Source organism: Vipera berus (genome assembly GCF_964194415.1).
Source record: "Vipera berus genome assembly, chromosome: 2".
Classification (NCBI taxonomy): Eukaryota; Metazoa; Chordata; class Lepidosauria; order Squamata; family Viperidae; genus Vipera; species Vipera berus.
The window spans coordinates 124,965,750-124,988,782 of record NC_138203.1 but is presented as its reverse complement, the minus strand read 5'-3'; the positions used below and the strand labels follow the sequence as shown (position 1 = coordinate 124,988,782).

Below are 23,033 nucleotides of genomic sequence, written 5' to 3'. Positions count from 1 at the left end.
TGCCACCGTGGCTTGCACCCAGGCCCATCATGTCCTGTGGGGCGAGGGAGGGCAGGGGGGGTTCAGAGCTGGAGGAGGCCAGATGTTGATGGCCTCGGTGGTCTAGTCGCCGTCATCTCCAACGATCAGCTGCATCCTGGCGTCTTTAGGGGTGTTGATCGGCACGGAGATAGCGTCGGCACCCAGGGTGCGGGCCATGGACGCCCCGCCGTATCTAGTGGTGCTGCCGTCGAGTGGTTTTCGGTGAGATTGGGTGACCAGGGCCTGGAGAAGTTTAGCGCCGCTGTCAAAGGCCCCTCGGTGGTGGTCGATCGGGTCCGCATAGCCGGTCTGCGGCATCTCCTTGATCCCAGGGAGATGCCGCCGTTGTTCAGGAGCAGGCCAGAAGGTCGAAGCAGGGCAACGACTCCGGTCCCGCTCAGGGCGGTTGCTGCGGCTGTCTCTTCCGCCGCCTAGCTGATCCATTTGATCCGCGGGGTCTTTCCTGATCATCCCTGGCGTCGCTGTTGTCCAGGGAGGCATAATAGGGAGCCGAGGGTGGAGGCACCGGCCCCACTCTGGATGGCTGCAGCAGTTGCAGCGGCTCGGGGGCGGGTTAGAGGCGCCCCATCGCCACTGCCCCCGCCGGTGTTCGGGCCCGTGGGGAGATGACAGGCTAGGGCCCCGCGTGGTACTCGCCGTCGCCGCTGCCGACGGTGCCGCCGCCTCTGCTACCCAGCTGGTCCGCAGCGCCTCCGTTGGTCGCTTGGGGACGCCGCCGGAGTCGAACAGGTGCGGGGGTTGGGGCAGGGCAGAGATGTTGCCGCCGTCGCCCGGGAGCCGGTCAGGGGGCCGGGGCAGAGCAGAGCCTCCGGCCCCCCCTGGATGGCTGCGATGGTTGTCGTGGTCCAGGGGCGGGGATTGGAGAGGCCCTGCCGCCACCGACACCGTCGCTGCCGGTTCCCTGAATAGGCGACCGAACTGGAGCTGGGGAGTCGCCGCCATCGCCGCTGTAGTCGCCGCTGTAGTCCTCGCCGCCGGCGCCTCCGCCGCACAGCTGATCCGCGGAGACGCCGCTGCCGCCCGGGAGCCGATCAGGAGCCGATCAGGGGGCCGGGGCAGAGCAGAGCCTCCGGCCCCTCCTGGATGCCTGCCAAGGGCCAGGGGGCGGGCCTGGGGAAGCCCTGCCGCCACTGCCATCGTGGCTGCCGGCTCCCCGAATAGGCGACCGAGCTGGAGCTTGGGAGTCGTCGTTCCTATTTGTACCACTACTATTGCCTCTTTTGCCCTCAAATCCAAAATAAAACCACGTCTAAAGAAGTGTTATTAAATTTGAAACCATCAAACATTATTAGCATAAAACGTGTACTGTTTCCTCAAATTATACAGTTAAATATTCTAATGGACTAATAAAAATACAATTCAATATATATAGTGGGCATCACCTGGGGAAATCTGCCCTGGAGGAATGCTGATTCCCATTTTGTGTTCTTTTTTAAATCTTATAGAAGAAATATAGCCAATTGGTTCCTTTACCAGTTTGGGGGGCGGATGGCAGTGGTAGAATCCTATTCATATATAAGGATTCAGATAACCAAATCACCACCACAATTATCTGTTTGCATCACAATCCATGTTTTTACTAAAAGTTTGTGAAATAGTACAGTCTGATTTCCCCATTCTTCAACCATCTCTTCAAATAATTATGAAATCTTAATTTGTCCCACCCAGCTTGGTCTCATGAGTACCAAGAACCATTTTTAAAATGCCTTAACCAACACTGAACAAGAACTCATTTTCAATTGTCAGGACAATCTTGCTCCATTCCTCTGTTATCTTTTGATCTCTGGGTTATTATTTGTAAGTCCTTGTGTTTTAACTCCTGCATCTGACTTTAGACACTGCAAAATTGGATAGTTATATTTAACATTCAGTATTAGAACTGCATTATCTTCTAAATTGTAAAAAATATGAATAAATTGCTATATTCTCAGCAGCTGTCTGGAAGAGTTCAGCACTCTGAGACTAATGCCATGTGACAGACAGAAAAAATGGAATCCTGTTGTAAATCAGAGTGTTCAAAGATTTTTGTTATATTAGGTTGAAAAGAGGTGTTTCTTTACAACTTAAAAACTGTGAGGTATCTCTCCAAAGATTTAAATTGTGGTGTATTTGAATTGAAAAAAAAGAATCTTGTGATGGTTGTTTACATTGTCTAAATAGTCTCCATGATGCCAAAATTTCAAAAATTGAACCTGAATTTACAGTAAGGAGCTAGACAAGGGTTCAGCAACAGAATATCCCAATGCCTTAATAATATCCAGGTTCTTCTACAACTGAAGTATTTTTAAATGGCCAAAATCTTATATCAGAAGATAATATACAAGATAACTGAAATCTCATGAAATTAGATTATTTAATTTCAGCCAATATTTTAAAAATTAGTTGACTCAAATTAAGTTTAGAATTACTTTTTTATTTTTAGTCTAATAAACACATTCTTATAAACGTACATTTCCTTTTCCTGAACAATGCATGAAATGAAGTTTTCCCATCTTCTCTTATTCTCAGTCAATAGCCCCCTTCCAAGCCTGCTACCATTCAGAAAACAGTTTCTATAACCTCAGGTAGTACAGCAAAACTCTTCTGTCTGTGCTCATTTGAATCCAGTAGCTGGAAAACCACTAAGATTAATAAGACTTCAGAATGCTGGTTTAAGGAGAGAAATGACAAATCACACCCTCTTTTGGGAATAAAAGAATACTTCAGAATCAAATCCACTGAAAATACTATAATTTCCAGTACATATGTGTCATGTATGTATGTGTTTATATGTTTGTGTGTGTGTGTGTGTGTGTGTGTGTGTATCATTAACTATGAGAAAGTTGTGACCTATAAAGATAGTTTGAACAATGAAGGGAAACTGAAAGACACAATATTTACAAGAACAGGGTATTGATTTATCATGGTGGCCATACTTGCAAATTCGAGATATGAAAAAGATGTTAGAACAATGGGATTTTATAAAGAACAGACAGAATTTGACCAGATACTGTTAAAAACATGAAAAATTGATTAAGAAACTCTATAAATATTTGTTAAGCTTAAAGATGGAAGAGAAACAAGTAAAAAAAGCAATGATAATATGGGCAAAGAACTTTGGACATAATATAGAATTAGAAAACTGGCAAAGTTTATGGGAAAGACGCTAAATTAACAAAAGCGGTGGCTTATAAAGAAAACTTACACAAAATGTTTTACAGATGGCATTTAACACCGGTGAGATTAGTTTAAAAATTTTAAAAATATGTCGAGCAAGTGTTGGAATGTAAGCAAAAACCAGGTACTTATTATCATATCTGATGGACATGCCCTAAAGCTAAAAGATTTTGGTCAAAAAAACATATATGGTTAGAGAAAACGACTAAAAAAAATATAGATTTTAAGCCAAAATTGTTTCTGTTAGGCATAATAGGAGGAAACTATGAGAAAGACTGTATATACTTAATTTTACATGTATTAACTGCAGTAAGAATATTATTTGCCCAATATTGGAAAAATGAAAACTTACCAACGGAAGAAGAACTAAGAAAATTTTGGATTGTGCAGAAATGGACAGATTGACATTAAAGATAAAAGAGAAAGAAGACTCAGTGTACTTTAGAACATGGGATAATTTTTATCAATGGCTAGAAAAACAAGTTAGAAAGGAACATAGTATGTATTATAACATTGAATATATACTAGTAAGAAGAAGACTGAGCGCTTAACTAAAATTATGATAATATAGAAATTAATTATTACTCATTGATTTTTAAATACATGAACCCAGACAACATGCTGTTTGCTAAGTATTAAGAATGTTATTTTATAAAAACCCTAACCCTATAAAAATTAGAGAGAGAGAGAGAGAATATTATATGTGTCATGTATGTATGTGTTTATGTGTTATGTGTGTGTGTGTCATGCTGGTAAAATGTAAATAAGCATTTACATGTGCAATTTGAAAGATGTGCAATTTAAATAACTAAAGTTTCAGTATGAGTTAACAGCATACAAGGGATTTTATTTAAAAAAAAATAAAAAGAACTTTCTTACATTCTTGTCATTGTCATGCCTGCATTTGGGCATCAAAACCTTGGGGACAAAACACAATTAGGTAAGCAAAAGAAAGGTTCAGGAAAGGGTTGGCTGAAAGATGATACAACTATTAGAAAAATAAATGCAGGAGATTATGAATGGTCAAAATTGGAGGGCTGAAAGAGAGGATTACAATCTTACTTTCTAAAACTTGTCAAAGGCATCCAGGTGCACAGGTGAGGGAGGAGAATATGTTTAGGCCTAAGTGATTTTGAAAAGGAGGATGGAAAAATTAACCCCTTTGCTGCGCTCATTAAAGCAGAGCTGCCTCTGCCTTACTGGGATTCCAGAAGTATCTGCAGAGATGGGGAGGGGAGAATAATAACAGAGTCATCATCCGATTAAATGCCTCTGGCAACAGGTTGAAAGAAGGATCAAACTTCGCGTAGGGTGCATTTCTAGGCTCACTCTTCCCATTCATCATCATCATCTTCATCGCCATTGTCTTCATCTTCATCTATGAATACAGTAGAACAGGAAAATACAGTAGAACAGGATAGCATTTCAAGAATGTCAGCACAACAGCTTCTCAGAAGTATATATGGATATGCGTATATACATCTCCCTCTCCAACACTCATTTCAGTTGTCTTGATCCCTATGTCTTTTGATCCAACACCAGGGCAACGCAGCCTGACTTGAAGTTGAACTTCCCACAAAATGGCACTGGATCTTCCTCAGAGCTTTGCTTTGTTTTTATAGTCCAAATAATCACAAAGCTCTGAACCTTTGGAAACTTGAGAAATTATATGTAAGTGTATGAGCCTGAAAGAAAGAAATATCTTATGGATGTATACAAGACTCACCTGAAGAGTGGATGACTTTGCTCCTCTTTTGCATCACATGCATAAGAGCCCCTACCAGGCCTTCAGGACTCTGCGTGGAAGGTGGAGAGTCCACAACATCGGGTGTCTAAAATGCATGAAAAATACAAACATATGTTTATGTGTTTATTTATATATGTATTTATTTATTACTTTTATCCTGTGTTTATTATTGTTTAGAAATAGCTCAAGGCAGTGAACATAACTAATATTCCTTCCTCCTATTTTTCTCACAAGAACCACTAAGGTGAGTTGAGCTGAAGAGGGAGTAATTAGCCCAATGTCTCCCAATGACTTAGTGATATTAAATAGGGCTTCCTATACTGAAGCTCTCTAGAACCCTGACTAAGAATTTGCAGTTTTTTGTGTGCATATTGAAAACTGAACTAGTATAAATTGATATTACATAAGTGGATATAAGTGGTAATCTCACTATTTTTAAGCATCTTTCTCAGGAATATGCTAAATTTGTGTCAAGTCAGATTGCAAACAATAGAGAAAGTATCATAATTAAATACAATTCCATATATAAATATTCCCTCTATCTAGAACTCTAGATATTAGGTGAAGAGGATTTTAGACCATTTTTCCTTTGATTTGCTAATTTCCCAAAGATACACAACAATCAACTTTTAGATATACTTTTAATGCTGATTTTAGTTATGGTTTAGTTTTATTACATTTATGTTATTGTTTTCTATTCTGACATTTTACCTTGTTTATAAGCTGCCTGGAGGGTCAAAATAACTAGAAAACTGTGCTATAAATTAATATAATAATAAAAGTAATAAGTGAATAAAATTTAAAACAAAGCCATCTCACCTTGTTGAGCTGTATTCCTTGGCGTATCTGGTCCAGCAGTGCACCACGCCCTGAAGAGATAGACGGCTGGCCTCCCAGTGATCCAAGCCCTCCAGAAGAAGGCGGAGGAGGAGGGGGGCATGGTGCAGAACCCTGGAATGAAGGAGGGGGTGGGGGTGGGGGTGGGGGTGGAGGAGGGCCTGATGCTAATGGGGGTGGGGGAGGAGGATGTGATCCAGAACGTGAAGTGGGTGGAGGTGGTCCCCACTGGGGGCAGAGAGGTCGCCTAGAAGATTGTGGTGGGGAGGGGACATCTCCCCTATTTGATATCATAGGAGCACCTGGGAGAGGTGGTAAAGGACCACTTCGGCCTTGCCCACTAGTTGGGGGATGAGGGCTCGCACGATATGGGGGTGGGGGTGGGGGATGACTTGGACCTGAAAAAAAAAAAGAATATTCAAATTCATGATACTGGAGTGCTAAATCACATAATAATCAGAAAGAACAGCAAATGTTGTGTATAAAGACAAAATGGTTTTACTATGCCTACATTGGGTACAAACATCATCAGATGCATAATAAGCTTTCTTAAGATCATTCCAGACAAATAAGAAAATGATAAATTCCAAATGCCAAGGAAATACAAAAAAGTACAGATTGTGATCATTCTATATAAATATTTCCACACTGTTCTAAGAAATCTGCATGGTTGTATCTGTGTGGATGCCAATATCAAAAGCATTTTACCTTTAACTACCACTCACAGCTGACTATGCTAGGTGGATGATTGGTCTGACTATAAACTGAATTCAAATATAAATATTAATTTAAAATAACATGCATAAACACGTATAAAATATCATTTATAAAGAATGGTTCTGTTTCACATGCTGTGGCTATTTTTAATTATGAGAGCTGGCCAGATTAAGAGATGGGTGGCTATATAAATTGGAAAAATAAATAAATTTCTGTCTAAAGTATCCCAAGATTCCTTTCTATTTTTACTATCGAGATTAATATAATTAATCCTTTTATCTTTCAGTAGGTGGCATAATTAATAAATGCCAGGGTATGGAACTACTGATTGGTTCAAATCAAATAAAAAAGGGGATCAAAGTCACCTGTGAACCAGATATATTTTTTCTGCTCCAGCAACTCACCTTGTCGCCTCAGTTCTTCCTTGACAGCTTCCAACCCTCCTTGACCTTCAATGAAATCAAAGATAATCTTTGAAGTCTTAGCATCGGTCAACTGAGCATCGCTGATTCCTGCCTTAGAGAAGAATGTCTTCAAATCAGGGTCCAAACTGTTCAACTGAAATAAAAATATGTCAGCATGTATTTATGGGGATGATAGTGTAATAACAGCCTTTTTAAGCTAGTAAAAATGATCCAGGACAAGTATATATTATAGGATAACTCTTAACGTGGAATCACATGGAGAGAAGGGATAAGGAAATCCCCGTCCAAACAGGAGCCCCAATTATTATCTCAAACCCTCATAACCAAATGGTCCTAAAGCCTGAACCATATTTAGCACATAAATAATACAACATACATACAAAGATACATACATTCATAGGATGGATGGTAGTAAAAATGGTGGTTTTAATCTTTACTTTGACTCTTAGTTGGCGACATCGCCTCACTCTATATATCACCACTCCCAATATGTATACACACACATTGCTATGCAGAGTTCCTGATAGTTGTGTGTGTGTGTTTTTGGCTGGGGGTGGGGGCAGGGGAAAGATAACTCCTGCAAGGAAAATAATAAAATGGCTCATAGAAGGGGAAAGAAAACATGGAAGGTAGCTGAGGGAAGAGCGAATGAATTGTTTCCCTTCTTTCTTCCCTTGTTCCAGCTTTTGTTCCAGCATCCAAATGAGACCAAAGAAACGAAGAGCACAAGCTGTACGAAAGACTACTTAACAGACTTCTTAAGACCGAGGGAAATTCCTTAGTATTAAAGAAACCTCTGGTTCACACTTGCCCTACTGAACTGAGTATTAAGGAGAGCAGTTCCTCCTATTAAGTTGTAAGCCAGTTTTGCTTTGTCTTCTTTTTCCCACCAGTCCATCATGGCTGCACAGCAATTGGATCCTGTGAAACTTTAAAATTGGATGCACATGCAAAAACTAAGAGAAAGTGCTTCATGACTGCCATTCATGCATGGGGTAAATGGGTAACTCACACATAAAACAATGGAATTGGGCTGCAATAACTCAAAAGTTTAATCACACACCCAAGAGCCCTCAGAAAACTATATCCTTTCAAACAGAATTGGCAGGGCTACGTACATCAAATCCACTGCTGGGGTCCCATCCAATGTGCTGGATGTGCCTGAAAAGGAATCATAGAAGACATCCAGTTAGGTGAAGACCATCAACCTTGTTCCATCAGAGCTGAATTTGACTGATGTCATGGCCAGTGGAATGATTGGCAGAAAAGATACACTTAGCTGGCCATCTAAACTTGGAAACAGAGAGAAATGCAGAGTTTTTAGGAGCTTTGTGCTCAGTGGGAATGGGGCAGCTGGCTCTTTGTCAATCTGGAACCCTACCAAAGGGACTGAGAAATCTACATAGCTCTAGAAGGACTCACTTAAATCCACAAGGAGCACCAATGTCAGCCTTAGAAATCTTCTTTTTGCCCTTCTTCTTATCTACTGTAGTTGGGACTGGGAGACCACGATAGCGGGAAAAAGTGATGTCAGGATTCTGTATATCAACAGCTGCCAGAGACAGTGGAGTGGAAGGGGAATTTGGCTGTGAGCAAGGTCCTTTGGGAAACACAAGACAAGGATAAGAGAACGATCAGCTTCCGTACAACTACCACCACAACATCTGACAACTCAATAAAATCTTTCCTTCCTTCCTTCCTTCCTTCCTTCCTTCCTTCCTTCCTTCCTTCCTTCCTTCCTTCCTTCCTTCCTTCCTTCCTTCCTCCTTCCCTCCCTCCCTCCCTCCCTCCCTCCCTCCTTCCTCAACCTGACTATGTTATTGGTTGTGGAATTTAAGCAAATCTAGGAGCTCTTATGTGGAAACAGTTTTAAGGGAAAAATGTATCTCACACATTTTTGTAACCATTAGCATTCAGAACATGCTGAACCCTCAGCTCCTTCCCTCATCATCATTCTTCCTAAGGTTGCTGGAACTCCAATAATATCTGGAGATTCTTGGGTTGCCTACACCTGTTGTATCTCTTCGGATATTTTCAAACAAAGTCCTAAAAAGCTCTTTTACTAGAAATATTTTAAATAACTGTTTTTCCTAGTGTATACTTGGAGTTTGTTACATATCTACATCAAATTTTCTTCCAGCTATGCTAAATTCATAGTCCCAACACATTTTAAAAGCAATTTAAAGAAAGCTGTTTTATGTTTTTGTGCTCTGTAGATACAAACTCTAAGATAAAAAGCATACGTGCCCTCAGATGTCTGCAACCCAATTTTTACCGGAATGCTTACCATTCATATCAACTCCAGAAAGCGGGGGCCGTGAGAAAGTTGCTTTTCTATCTAATAAAAGCAAAAAGACGGATGGTCAGTAAATAGTTCAGTGTCAAAAGTTCCTGGCCAATGATTTGCATTGAAATGGTCTTTTCTAAAACTGGACTGGCTGAGAACTTCTCATAACCGGCAATGCTGTCCATCTGCTCCAAATCAATCTTTCTAGGATTCCACTGTCTTTACAGCAATAATTTCCCACTCTCTCTACCAATGAGAGCAAATGCAGAGTAAGTACAACTTACAGCTAAACTGTTATTATCAGAAATTCTGTCCAGCCATCCTACTGACATTAACGGGCTACTCCTCGCTCAGCATTTGTAGCTGATACACATCAGGAAGGAGCTTGATTGAAAAAAGCAAATAATGGACAGATTGTGAGAAAAATACAAGGGATACATACCGCCGTTCACTGGAGGGGGTGGCGGCGGCAATTGTCTGTTATCTGGAAAGCAGAAAAAATATAAATAGAACATTAACAGTAAAATGTTTCATGCTCTTGGTCTTAACTTCCTAGAATGATTTGGCTGTCTGCAGTGCTTTTTTTGTAAAAGAAAAAGGTGCTGGAACTCACACATGTCATACAACCCACTTTGCCTACCCTACAAGGTTCCATCCAAAAAAGGTGCCGGAACTCCGTTCTGAGCGTTCTATGAGGAAAAAAGCCCTGGCTGTCTGAATACAGTAGCACAGGGTTTGTTCCATTTAGTGTGGGCACAGTTGGATTTCCTTGACGAAAACCAGGAGAATGTTGTCACAAGTTATTATCAAGATCCTTGCTGAAACCTTCCTAAGAGCCTGAACATTACATAGGAATTCTGAGACAATATAAACAGTGATGGGATTCAGATATGTGAACAACCAGTTCTCTGTGTGGATGCCACTTCCGGAAGTCCATTCTGGGCCTGAGCAACAAAAAAATTAGCTACTGGTTCGGCCGAACTGGTGCGAACTGACTGAATCCCACCACTGAATATAAATATGTTTTCGGTGCTATCTGCCCAATCCTGGAAAGTTGGAAACATCTTTAGACCGAGTGAGGCCTTCACACCATCTAGCTCAGTGACATCCACAGCAATTAGACTATGCATTTCAAGCATTTCAGGCTATCGCCATCACAGCAAGAGGAACCTGAGACTTCTGGGGGCGGGGGAAAGTTCCCAACAGCATCATCTGATTAGTAAGGAGCTCCATTCATTTCTTCTCCAGGTTGGAAGCTAGGCTTTACCCGTGCATCCCACCCAACCCCCATCCTCCTAAATAAGGTAATCAGTGAAAGAGGACAATAATCTTAAATTTGCCAAGAAGATCAACAACGGAGACAGATGGGGAGTGTTTTCTTCCTTCCTAATCTGGATGATTTGGCTGGATGATCTGAAGGTTAAGAAGAAATCACTTTAGGATTAAATATGGTATGAATCCTAACACTACGAAACAACCATGTGGGGTAAAGGATCCAAGTGTGTATTTTTCTGGAGGCAGAACAAGTATATTTCTGTAGAAATATTAGCCTAAATTTCAGAATTATTCTGCAGAAAGCAGTTTGGGGCTCTGAACAGCCTGCATTACATTTGCATTCCCAATAAAGGGAAGCATTTTCTTTACTGTAATTTCTTTCCATTTTCCCTTTTTAAAAAATGCATTTGGAATGTTGCAGGACCAAAAGCAGCTAAGCTTTCACTTTTTTTAAGGGAGTAGTATTTAATGATCATAGGGACGCGGTGGCTCAGTGGGTTAGGACGCTGAGCTTGTCGATTAGAAGGTCGGCAGTTTGGCGGGTCAAATCCCGAGTGCCGCATAACAGAGTGAGCGCCTGTTACTTGTCCCAGCTTCTGCCAACCTAGCAGTTCAAAAGCATGGAGATGTCCTCGGACAAGCACTGGCTCTTCGCCTTTGAAATGGAGATGAGCACCGGCCCCCTAGAGTTGGAAACAACTAGCACGAATGTGCAGGGGAACCTTTACCTTTACCTTTATTTAATGATCAATTTCCCTTCTGTAAATTCTAGGTTCTCAAAAGACCCCTACCCAAAGTAATATTTTTCCAGAAACACAACTCCTCACTTGCATTAATTTCTAAGGTGCGACTGGGTCTCTCACCAAAGTAATCTTTCAAACGGGAGAAATATTGCCTGAAGAAATGGGATTCAGACAAAAAGCATCCCCTGGAGCTATATCTCCTGGTAGGGACCTTCCACCTACCCCTCTGGCTCCTCTTCTGAATCTTCTCTTCCACCATTTGTTGAAAAGATTGTGCCTCTTGTTCATCAGCAAAGTTTAGTCCCACACTGCACTCCTGCAAGCATATGCAACACAACATCTGTGTGATAAGGCATCACAATTCTACAAATCCTCCCTGAGACATTTCTAGATAGGGATTTAGATACACATTTTTAAACAAGTATGGGGGGAAAAATCTTTCCATTTCAAGCAAGCATTAAAAAGTTTTAATTTTAAAACAGCTGTATAGATCTATCTTCTTTTTGCTATGAAGCTAGTCTTTTAACATTGGAAAGACAAAATCATGGCCCTGGATTATTCAGTGGATTGAAGACCTGATGTTATGAGCGAGTTGCTTCTAGATGTAGATTATGTCTGGACAATTACTAAGAAATGTGGTAAGTTTTTATTGAAACTGTTAGCTAATATTTCATTTATACAAGCATTCTTCCTACCTAGAGGAAAAAAAACCCCGTTATGTTTAATTATTGTTGCTGTACATTGCTTTCTATTTGTCTTCCTTTCTTTGTTCTGTTTTAGCCAAACTATAAAGTTTTTAACAAGGGATCCGGTGGCTCAGTGGGTTAGGACGCTGAGCTTGTCGATCAGAAGGTCGGCAGTTTGGCGGGTCGAATCCCGAGTGCCACGTAGCAGAGTGAGCGCCTGTTACTCATCCCAGCTTCTGCCAACCTAGCAGTTTGAAAGCATGTAAAAATGCAAGTAGAAAAATAGGGACCACTACGGTGGGAAGGTAACAGCGTTCCGTGCGCCTTTGGTGTCTAGTCATGCCAGCCACATGACCACGGAGACGTCCTTGGACAAATGCTGGCTCTTCGGCTTTGAAACGGAGATGAGCACCAGCCCCTAGAGTTGGAAACAACTAGCACGCGGGGAACCTTTACCTTTACCTATAAAGTTTTAACAAAATACCCTACACAGATAACATCTTTTTAAAGTATTATTTATTTATTTATTTATTTTAATTCCATTTATATACCGCCCTTCTCCGAAGACTCAGGGCGGCTTACAAGCTTAGCAGTAGCCTTCATTCTATGTATATGCCTGCTTATTAGGGCTTTCACACACACCCCCAAGCGGCATTATTACAAAGTCAGCTTAATTGCCCCCAACAATCTGGGTCCTCATTTTACCTACCTCGGAAGGATGGAAGGCTGAGTCAACCTTGAGCCTGGTGGGATGCGAACCTGCACTAATTGCAGGCAGCTGGTGTTACTTAAGGAGGCATTAGCCCACTGCTCCACCAAGGCTCTTTTAATCCATGAGCTGGGGATGAGAGGAAGCAGACTTTGTTTTCGAAAAGCATGGATGCTTCTCTTCTAGATTTTTCTCTTCCGCAGAGTCCTATGTCAGTCTCACCACATATGTCCATAGTGATTCACCCACCCATACTCAAGTACTCACATCTCCTAAAAAGGTGTGGAAAAAGGTTGCGGGAGCAACATAAACCATCTGGTTGTACAACTCTTGCTCCCAGGTCATCTTCTGTTGCTGCATCAAAACAAAATAATGGGCAAAGATGCTTATTAATTCACAGACTGTTTTCCCCCTCTTAAGACAATGTCAAAAAGATGAAGTATCCTTCACGTCAATCTAAACTCCAGGTCACAACCAAAATGGATTCAACCCTTAAGATTTTTTAGCAATAGAATTGAAGTGGTTTGTCATGTCTTTTCACTAGGATTTCCCCCCCCCCCCATTCCATATAGGCTACAGCTCTGGAATTCCCTGGTGGCTTCCCATTTATGTATAACCACTGCTGAGTACAAATATTTTAAATCTGGATGTATTTGTGTGAGAAGTTAGTGAAAGCAGGCATAATTTGCAAGCAAACAATGATGTTTCTGTATTTCCGTACTTCTGAATGTGAAATAAGACCTAAGGAGGGTAATTCTATTTGGCCTTCAGATATTTAGAGGAGGAAAAAAAATAGATAAGGAGAACTAAGTTTCTTTGTCTCCCCATTTAGTGGCCTGCATCTGGAAGAATGGTTCTTACAGCCCAGCTCTGATGTCTGAATGATGCTATTGGGAATGGTGCTCAATGCTTTCAATTTCAACACTATGTAGAAATGGGGATGAATCAGATCTCCTTATCCAAATACGTATTTTGATGTACAAATTAATACATCTGATATATGAACAGTAAGCCAGATGCATGGTTCTTTTGGGTATTACAGTATTCACCAGGCTTTCTCCATAAGATACTCCCCAAAAGAGATGCTCATAATTAACATTTAAAATTGCTTTGTAATTCATGAAGTTTCAGCATTATCAGGCAAGACCTTGAGGTTTGCAAGATTTCGGTGATATGATCTTACTGAATCTAGAATAGAATAGAGCTGGAAGGGACCATGGAGGTCTTCTAGTCCAACCCCCTGCTCAAGCAGGAGAACCTATACCATTTCAGACAAGTGACTGTCTAGTAGTCTCTTAAAAATCTCCAGTGATGGAGCACCCATGATTTTTGAGGGCAAGATGTTTCACTAGTTAATTGTCCTCACTGATAGGAAGTTTCTCCTTAATTCCAGGTTGCTTCTCTCTTTGATCAGTGTCCAACCATTATTTCTTGTCCTGCCTTCTGGTGCTTTGGAGAATAATTTGACCCCCTCTTTTTTGTGTTGTTGTTGTTAGCTGCGAAGTCGTGTCCGACCCATCGCGATCCCATGGACAACGTTCCTCCAGGCCTTCCTGTCCTCTACCATTTTCTGGAGTTCATTTAGGCTCACGCCTACTGTTTCAGTGACTGCATCCAGCCACCTCATTCTCTGTCGTCCCCTTTTTCTATTGCCCTCAATCTTTCCCAGCATTAGACTTTTTTGTGGCAGCCCCTCAACTACTGGAATACTGCTATCATGTCACCCCTATTTCTTCTTTTCTTTAGACTAGCGGCTAGCCAAACCCAAGTCCTGCAGCTGTTCTTCATATGTTTACAGAAGATTTGATAATATGAGAATAGTACTGTGTGCGTAAACCAGACACAGATCTAGATCAATTTGTACAGTATGTGAAAGGATGTTTGGTTCAAATCTCTTAAGAGAATGAGTCAAAGGAACTGGGAGCAGTTGTTTTATTTTTGCCCCATAGACAATAATTGTCCAGAAGGCATAGTAGACATCAGGGACATAGATTAGATTACCGTATCTAGGTCTTCCTATTATGGAGATATGCATTGTATTATATTATATTGCAATGCATTGTATTGTACTAATTATTTCTAACTGCATTCCTATATACATTCATTAGTGTAAAGTCGCGTGCTTCACATAGAGACGGACACAGAGCTGGGGTAGAGATGAGTTTATTCTGAACAGAACGAACTGGGGAAACAGGGAAGCCTGGCGTCTATTTGTACCTGCCCAGGTGGATGGCATCCAATCAGTTCAAACCTGGGCTTCCTGCCAGTGCAGGTGACAATGGGTGTAGATCCTGGCTTCCCACCAGGCTTACCATGCCTGGGGCTGTCAACAGCTTAAGTCATTAGGCTTATCCTGAGTGAGCAGTTATCGCCCGGAGCTGTCCAGCCCCTCTGCTGATCTGCACCATCAGCCTCCTGCTGTGCTGTCCTTTGTGTATGCTGGGAGGCATACACTGCACCTAGCACATACAATTAGTTATTCAACCAGGTGTTCTCTTTTAGTTGGGCATTCCCAGAACAATTTGCCAAAGGACAAGCTGAATAAAATGCAGCAGCCAAGTTTGATGGCTTGTCAAGAAGTTGTTTTTGCTTCCTGCGCAGATTGGCAGAGGAAACTACATTCAGTTGCCTGACTTAGAAACATCAGATTGTTCCAATCGCTTTCTAATAAACCCTATTACTTAATTCAGTGTAAATCTGAGTACTAGCAGAAAATAGCAAGAAAACAATGCAAATTGAAGCATGGCTTTTAGTTTTCTCCTATCTGAACAAGAATAGGCTGGTTGAGAATTCTAGTAATAAAATATCCAGAAAATAGATGTTGGGTAACATCATTTCAATGAATGAACAATAGATATGTACCTATGGTCAGAATGAGGTGCAGGGAAGTATCACAATGGAGTAAAACAGTTGATACCTTAAGATCATACATGCGGATGAAGTAAGAACGTTTAGGGACATCCTTTACGAAACACAGCACTCCAGAACTTTGCTTGGACCAGTTTCTGCTGCTCTGAGGCAAAGCCAGAAAGAGTTGGGCCACTGTTGTGACCATGGTCTATCAGAAGAGGGAAAGTTACAAATTAATTATCCAATTCGAGCAAAAATGACATACACCTGAGGAATTGGTCTTTTCAAACAGATATAACTGGGAATGGGGAAAATGGGAAAGCATTATCCAGTCACAAATGTGATGAATTTCACATCACAGAAACTGTAAAATCTACAGTAATATACATTACAAGGGAATAATGCACAGGGAAGTCTAGAAAAGTTCAGAAAATAATTGCTCTGTACCAATATTTCCTAACCTTGGCAACTTTAAGATATGTCTACTTCAACTCCCAGAATTCCCTAGCCAGCATGCTGAATGAGGAATGCTGGACATTGAAATTGACACATTTTAAAATTGCCAAGGATGAGAAAAATTGTTCTACATCAATCGCAAAATAAGAGGCACTGGTTGACCTGGATACAAAATCCAATTCATCACACACTAAGAGTCTTTTTTGCTTACAGCAGGCTACAAAATGAATGAATTAATTAATTAATTAATTAATACGGTAAAAATAGTTTCTGGAGGTGAGTGGAATCATCCAAAATATTGTTTTGGAGAAATGCTTTTTTCTTCCAGTGCCCAATCCCCATTTCCCCCCGTTTTGCAATGTTTGGAGATACCCTCATTCTCCAAAAGCACCTGTATGAGGATTAAGCAGCAAGCTTATATACTTGGAAATAAGCCAGACTGAACTAAATCAGGCATCTTTCAGAGCACTTTAGACAGAAAGTAACTCTACACATTCTTTTAGGGTCCGAATTGTATTTTTTTATATATTTGGGAATCAAACAATATTTCCGAATATTTTGGAAGCTAAGAGAAACAATGCTTTGAATCAGAGACTAGGCTAATAGAAAGATTTTGCTTTGATTTAAAATGTGAGCTGAACTGTTGTATATGTAGATTAGTAGGGGAGTGGTTTTCCACCGGCGGGAAATCCACGACCCCAGGTTGGGTGTTGTTTCCTTGGTGGGAGATTCCGGGCCGGGGGTTGGCTAGCGTCCAGCGGCTGCTGGACATATATATTTAGCTACCTGGACCGGGCAGGCCAGTTCGCTCCACGTGTAATCAATAAACATCACTGTTACAACTGCCTCGCTGTGTGTCGTCGATCTGAACACTACAGTGGCGACGAAGGTGGGATCCGTCGGCGGAACAGCGAAGGAATAGGCGGAAGCAAGCAACGCGTGAAGCAGGAGATTTGAATCGCCGTCAGCCAAAAAGCAGCCGATCACCGCAACACAAAAGCGAACATGGCACAAGTTGGTTCTCTGAAGGAATTCGATCCTAACTACCCGGAAGACTGGGAGGAGTACGTTGGCCAGGTCGAGGGGTTCATGCTAGTGAATGGCATAACGGACGACCAAAAGAAGGCGGCAGCACTCCTTACTATCAGCGGCACATCGGTTTACCGGGTCGCCGTAGGGCTGTGTCAACCGGCGCCGGTGGCAAGCGTGTCGTACACAGATCTTCTGGCCAAACTAAAGGTTCACTTCACCCCCAAGAGGTCGGAACTTTACTGGAGGCGAATATTCGAAAAAAGGAACCAGAAGCCGGGCGAGTCGATAACCCAATTCGTAGCTGCCGTAAGGGAAGCCGCCCTACGCTGCAAATATGACAATTTAGAAATTCGGATCCGAGATAGAGTGGTCCTTGGGCTGCGAGATGAACAATTACAAAATAGAATAATCGCGAAGCCCACAGGAAACTTGCAGGAGGTCCTGGACGAACTACTCACGTATGAGTCTACAGGGAGACGCGACCCCCCCACAATAGCAATGGCGCCACAGCTGAAATTAACCTGGAAAGCCATGTGGACGGTGGGGAAGAGGACTACCCGTGGGAATCGGACATAGACGAAATCACCCGGAGGGTCGGAAAGATGCCGGCAAGGACCAACCGCCCTGATGGCGCAGACCGTTCCAGAAGACAACAACCACCACCACAACAAAGATCCATGAGGGAGAGCTCAACCCGACCGAGAGACCCAGACGCTAAGTGCGGTAGCTGTGGCGGCAGTCACCCCCGAGCAACCTGCAGGTTCCGCAACGCAAAATGCTGGAACTGCGGAAAAACAGGGCACATTCAAGCAATCTGCCGAAGCAGACCCCGCGACAACCAACTGCACGACATCGACGCATGGGCCACAGGTAAGGTAACCCCCCGCCATAGTGGCAAAGAGACGCCCAGGCCACAGGCACGATCCTCCATCCGCGGGAAGGGGGTGGGGGTCAACCACGTACTGAGCCCTAAATTAAAAATCGAAGTCCTACTACAGGGTATCCCCTGCAGGATGGAAGTGGACTCAGGGGCATCAGTATCAATCATCTCGGGCAGTACCTTGGCACACATCGAAGCCAGGAGCGGGCATAGGGTTCCTCTCAAACAAACACGAATCCAATTAGCCGATTTCCAAAGATCGGCCATAAAAATTAAAGGGAAGGTCACCATCCACGTCAGCAATAAGGGATTCAAGGGCCCCTTAGAACGCCTGGTCACCGAGGGCCAGAAAACCAGCCTAGTAGACCTCAACTGGTTCAAGGCCCTAGGCATTTGGGTGAGGGGAATTAACGCCATACATCGCCGAACCCTCAAATCCGTCTGCGATAATTTCGCAGACGTATTTGATGGCTCATTAGGACAATACAAAGGCCCCCCCATTAACTTTAACCTGGATCCAGCGATAAAACCCATCAGGCTTAAGGCCCGAAGGGTACCCTTTGCACTTAAACAAAAAATCGAGGCCGAGTTAGAAAAGTTAGTAGGCCAGGGCGTGCTGGAACCAGTAGAAGGGGGCCCCTGGGAGACACCAATCGTCACTCCCCTTAAACCTAATGGGGACGTGAGGATTTGTGCCGATTACAAAGCTACCCTAAACTTAGCAATGAAAAAGCATGCTTACCCGGTCCCGACGGTGAAGCAGGTCCTCGCGACGATCCAGGATGGCGCCATCTTTGCCAAGCTCGACTTGGCGCAGGCGTATTTGCAACTCACTGTTTCCAAGGAAGCGGCTGAGGCTCAAACAATAGTTACCCACAAGGGGGCATTCCGAGTCCACAGACTGCAATTTGGAATTGCTGCAGCTCCAGGCATCTTCCAAGAAGTGATGGAGAGGACATTAAAGGGCATACCTGGAGTATGCCCCTACTTTGATGATGTCCTGATTGCTGGAAAAACTGAAGAGATCCTAGCTGACAGACTTGAAAAGGTATTGGGGAAATTTAGAGATGCAGGACTTAAATTGAAAAAGGAAAAGTGTTTCATTGGGGTAAAATCCACTGAATTTTTAGGATACAGGATTGATGCTCAAGGCATACATCCGACTGAGGGGAAAATCAAAGCAATCAAATTAGCCCCTGAACCAAAAAATAAAGCAGAACTCCAAGCATTTTTAGGCCTCATAAATTTCTACCACACATTCCTGCCACACAAAGCAGCCTTAGCTGAACCCCTACACAGGCTATTGGACAAAAAGACCCCTTGGCAGTGGCAGGAAAAACACAAACAGAGTTTCCAAACACTGAAGGACATACTGTCCAGCAAATCCACAGTTACACATTTCATTGAAGGCAAACCAATTTACCTAGCTTGTGACGCTTCACCTTATGGGGTGGGGGCTGTAATAAGCCACATGGATGACCACAGGGAGCAAAGGCCAATTGCATACTATAACAGAACCCTAACCAAGGCAGAGAGGAATTATGCACAAATTGACAGGGAGGCACTGGCCATAGTGGCTGGTGTAAAGAAGTTCCACGACTACCTTTATGGCAGGAACTTCACAATATTCACAGATCATAAACCACTATTAGGCCTGTTTACCACTGACAAACAGACACCCCAAATCATGTCCCCAAGGATGCTCAGATGGTCAATCTTTTTAGCTGCATACACATTCACCATCAAGCATAGACCAGGGAAGGAGATGGGTCACGCTGACGCACTGAGCAGATTGCCCCTATTAGACACAGGTACAGACCCAGCTCCAGCGGGCCAAATTTTATCACTTCAGGAACTGCCGGAATGCCCCTTGACGGCTCGGGACATCGCCAAGGCCACTAGCAAGGACCAAATACTCAGCAGAATAGCATCATGGGTCCAAGCGGGGTGGCCCAATGAAAACCCAGACCCCAAATTCACACTGTACTACAGAAGGACGGATGAAATGTCTTCGCATCACGGGTGTCTACTGTGGGGAAACAGGGTGGTAGTACCAGAGGAACAGAGGGACACAGTCATCACAGAATTACATGAGGGGCACCCAGGGATTGTTCGCATGAAAGCTCTAGCCAGAAGCCATTTATGGTGGCCAGGGCTAGACAAGGCAATTGAGGACAGGGTAGCAGGGTGTTACCAGTGCCAGAAGTCTAGACCGGAACAGACACACAACCCAGTACACAGGTGGGAGGTGGCTCGCAACCCTTGGTCCCGCATACACATAGATTTTGCAGGGCCCTTCCAAGGCCAGACCTTCTTAGTAGTGGTAGATAGTTATTCCCGGTGGTTGGAGGTAGTGCCTGTAAAAAGTATGACATCCGCTAAGACAATACAGGTTTTGCGGGGACTCTTTGCCACCCATGGGTTACCTGACGTACTGGTCTCTGACAATGGCCCTCAATTCACATCTAATGAATTTCAGGATTTCCTCAAGGCCAACTGGATTAGACACGCAACGTCGGCCCCCTTCCATCCCTCCTCCAACGGATTGGCCGAGAGGAACGTCAGGACTACCAAGGAAGCATTAAAGAGAATCATTCTGGGAGACTGGCACCAGAGACTAGCCCAGTTCTTGTTGGCTCAACACACAATACCATGCACTGCAACGGGGAAAAGCCCAGCGGAAATGAGGTGGGGCAGAAGGTTGACAACTAAATTAGACAGACTCCACCCCGATAGGCTGCCCGTTGAAACGGAACAGGACAGTGCAACCAGGTCCCTGAACATTGGGGATTTAGTGTGGGCCAGGAACTATGGGCATGGGGAAAAGTGGACACAAGGGGTAGTCATTGACAAAGTGGGGCCACTATCCTACATCATAGAGGGGGAAGGGGAACGGCAGATCCGGAGGCACATTGATCAGCTAAGGAAAAGGTCCCCTGAGTTCACACTGGCGGCGACTGGCGGGGATCACCTAACACATGACAACGACAATAGACTTGATCGGCGGGTCATCTCACCAACAAGCAGGGCCCCAGGGACACAACCAAGCGGGCCTGAACCACCACCTCAGGGGACCACCGCACCACAATCAACGGGCCCCATAGTAACACAACAACCAGCAGAACCTCAGCCAGCAACAGTCCCTCAACAGGCTGCAAGGCATGACAGGGAAGCGAGCAACAGGGCAGACAGTTCACCCGGGAGATACCCTGCCAGGGTTCATAGGCCACCTACATACCTAAAGGACTATGTTAGATAATAATTCTCATCTGGGGGGGAAGGGGTGTTGTATATGTAGATTAGTAGGGGAGTGGTTTTCCACCGGCGGGAAATCCACGACCCCGGGTTGGGTGTTGTTTCCTTGGCGGGAGATTCCGGGCCGGGGGTTGGCTAGCGTCCAGCGGCTGCTGGACATATATATTTAGCTACCCGGACCGGGCAGGCCAGTTCGCTCCACGTGTAATCAATAAACATCACTGTTACAACTGCCTCGCTGTGTGTCATCGATCCGAACACTACATGAACTGTTCTTATTCCTGGCTATGGTTTTTAATCCTCTCTCTCTCTCTCTCTCTCTCTCTCTCTCTCTCTCTCTCTCTCTCTCTCTCTCTCTCTCTCTCTCTCTCTCTCTCTCTCTCTCTCTCTCTCTCTGTGTGTGTAAAATGCTGTTTATTTATTCCTTAATGTTGTTTAATATTTTGATACCCATTTTGGATAGATAAAATTATGAAGCTGACAGAATAGGCAAATGAGAATTCTCAGCATACCCACAAAAATACAGTTCCCAAAATACATTGCAAGGACCTTACAGCAATTAAACTGATTTTGCCATGCAGTCATGAGGCCTGATGTAGTAAATAATTCAAAGAAAAAGAAATATCATTTGACAACTTCATCCAGGACCAAGGATATTTCCTCTTCTGTTGTCTGGCCCATTGTTTTGAACTAGGCTTCTTTTCAGCAAGACACAGGGTGGGGCCGGAGGGGGGTATGACTTCGCCCCCCACCTGAGGACTGGCAGTGTGTCATTAACAAGCCAGAGCTTTTTGCTAGGCCTTTGAGGAAGTGGTTTTCTCTCCCCACTTCCTGCCTTGAGACGGCATGTGTCTCTTAACACATCAAGCTGTTGTTTTCAGCATAAAAAAAAAATCCTCTTGCTTCTGCATGGAAGTTGGGGGAGATTTAAAAAGCTAAGAGAAAATTTCCCAATGGTTCCACAGTCTATATCAAAAGTGTTGTCAGCTAATTCGATCACATCGATTGTTATTTCTACTGACTGCGAGACCATAAAGCAAATGTTCAGACTGATTAACACACTAAAATATGTAATGAGCAGGAATTGACTCTTAGGAGACATACTTACTGTAATACTGTAAATGCCACGGGGGCATTTCTTCTATATTTTTCAACTTCGAATTATTAATGATGCTACTAATCCTGCTAATTTTCTAGCAGGTTCTCATTTATCCATTGAGCAACTTTCTAGGGGGAAAGATCATGCTGGAAATCAGACACTGGCTCAGCTGTAGGCTTTCTTCCTTCCAAGTTATTTCCCATCCTAATTCATCAATGAAATTCCAACATATAACTCCCCAGTTTCTCAGAGACAAGCTCCTCTCTCTCTCCCATTCATGGAATACTCTACATTCTGCCATGGACTTTCCTCCCTTGAATAATAACAAGAATTACCGTGCATTTCCTGCCCAAAAGATCGAACACTTGCTGGTTTTCAAGTTCCTCAAGGAGGCAAGAAGACACATTTTCCTGCTGTCCTCGGCCTCCAGGTTTGGTTCTTCGGCTCATCTCAGCCCTGTCAGGTTGTAAAGGCTCTCACAAAGCAAACTTCCGTATTGTAAAGGCTTCTTTGAACAGGAAGCTAACAAACCACCAGGCTCATCCAGAGATAGATGAGTTTTCTATCTTGCTTCAAAGCCCTGGCAACCCTGAAGGCTGAGAGAAACTGAAATACAAAGAGAAACCAGAGCAGATTAGGTGGGTGAAGGAGTCTGAAAATGCCCATACCGCTAAGAAACAAAAGCATTTGGTCCATAGAAATACCCATAGTGTCCTTAAAAAGTACAGATTGCTCAGACACCAATTCTATAGTTTTTGAATGCAAAAAGTATTGTTGTCCCATAAATGGAATATACCGGTACAAGCTTTTTTTCTGCCTAGAATTTAATAAGGTAAA

At 43.3% G+C, this 23,033-nt stretch overlaps 1 protein-coding gene across 1 annotated transcript; it reads right to left on the bottom strand.

The window, feature by feature from the left end:
- Positions 1 to 2,427: 2,427 nt before the first annotated feature.
- WAS (WASP actin nucleation promoting factor) lies at positions 2,428 to 22,652 on the bottom strand. The gene is made up of 12 exons (XM_081321368.1): positions 22,532 to 22,652; positions 15,542 to 15,682; positions 12,892 to 12,978; positions 11,452 to 11,545; positions 9,654 to 9,695; positions 9,212 to 9,262; positions 8,347 to 8,524; positions 8,043 to 8,085; positions 6,904 to 7,057; positions 5,765 to 6,180; positions 4,925 to 5,030; positions 2,428 to 4,576 (listed from the first exon to the last, which is right to left on the bottom strand). The coding sequence occupies exons 1-12, from the start codon at positions 22,643 to 22,645 to the stop codon at positions 4,524 to 4,526; spliced, it is 1,479 nt and encodes a 492-aa protein (XP_081177494.1). The 5' UTR covers positions 22,646 to 22,652; the 3' UTR covers positions 2,428 to 4,523.
- Between the last annotated feature and the right edge of the window lie 381 nt (positions 22,653 to 23,033).

What these genes read in the sequence shown, in the direction of transcription:
- WAS (XM_081321368.1), bottom strand. Translation starts at nt 22,645, where the DNA reads ATGAGCCGAAGAACCAAACCTGGAGGCCGAGGACAGCAGGAAAATGTG. An exon ending in TCCGCATGTATGATCTTAAG is followed by an intron (nt 12,979 to 15,541) that starts GTATCAACTGTT and finishes GTTTTGATGCAG; the next exon opens with CAACAGAAGATGACCTGGGA. An exon ending in ACCCCAGCAGTGGATTTGAT is followed by an intron (nt 7,058 to 8,042) that starts GTACGTAGCCCT and finishes TTTTTATTTCAG; the next exon opens with TTGAACAGTTTGGACCCTGA.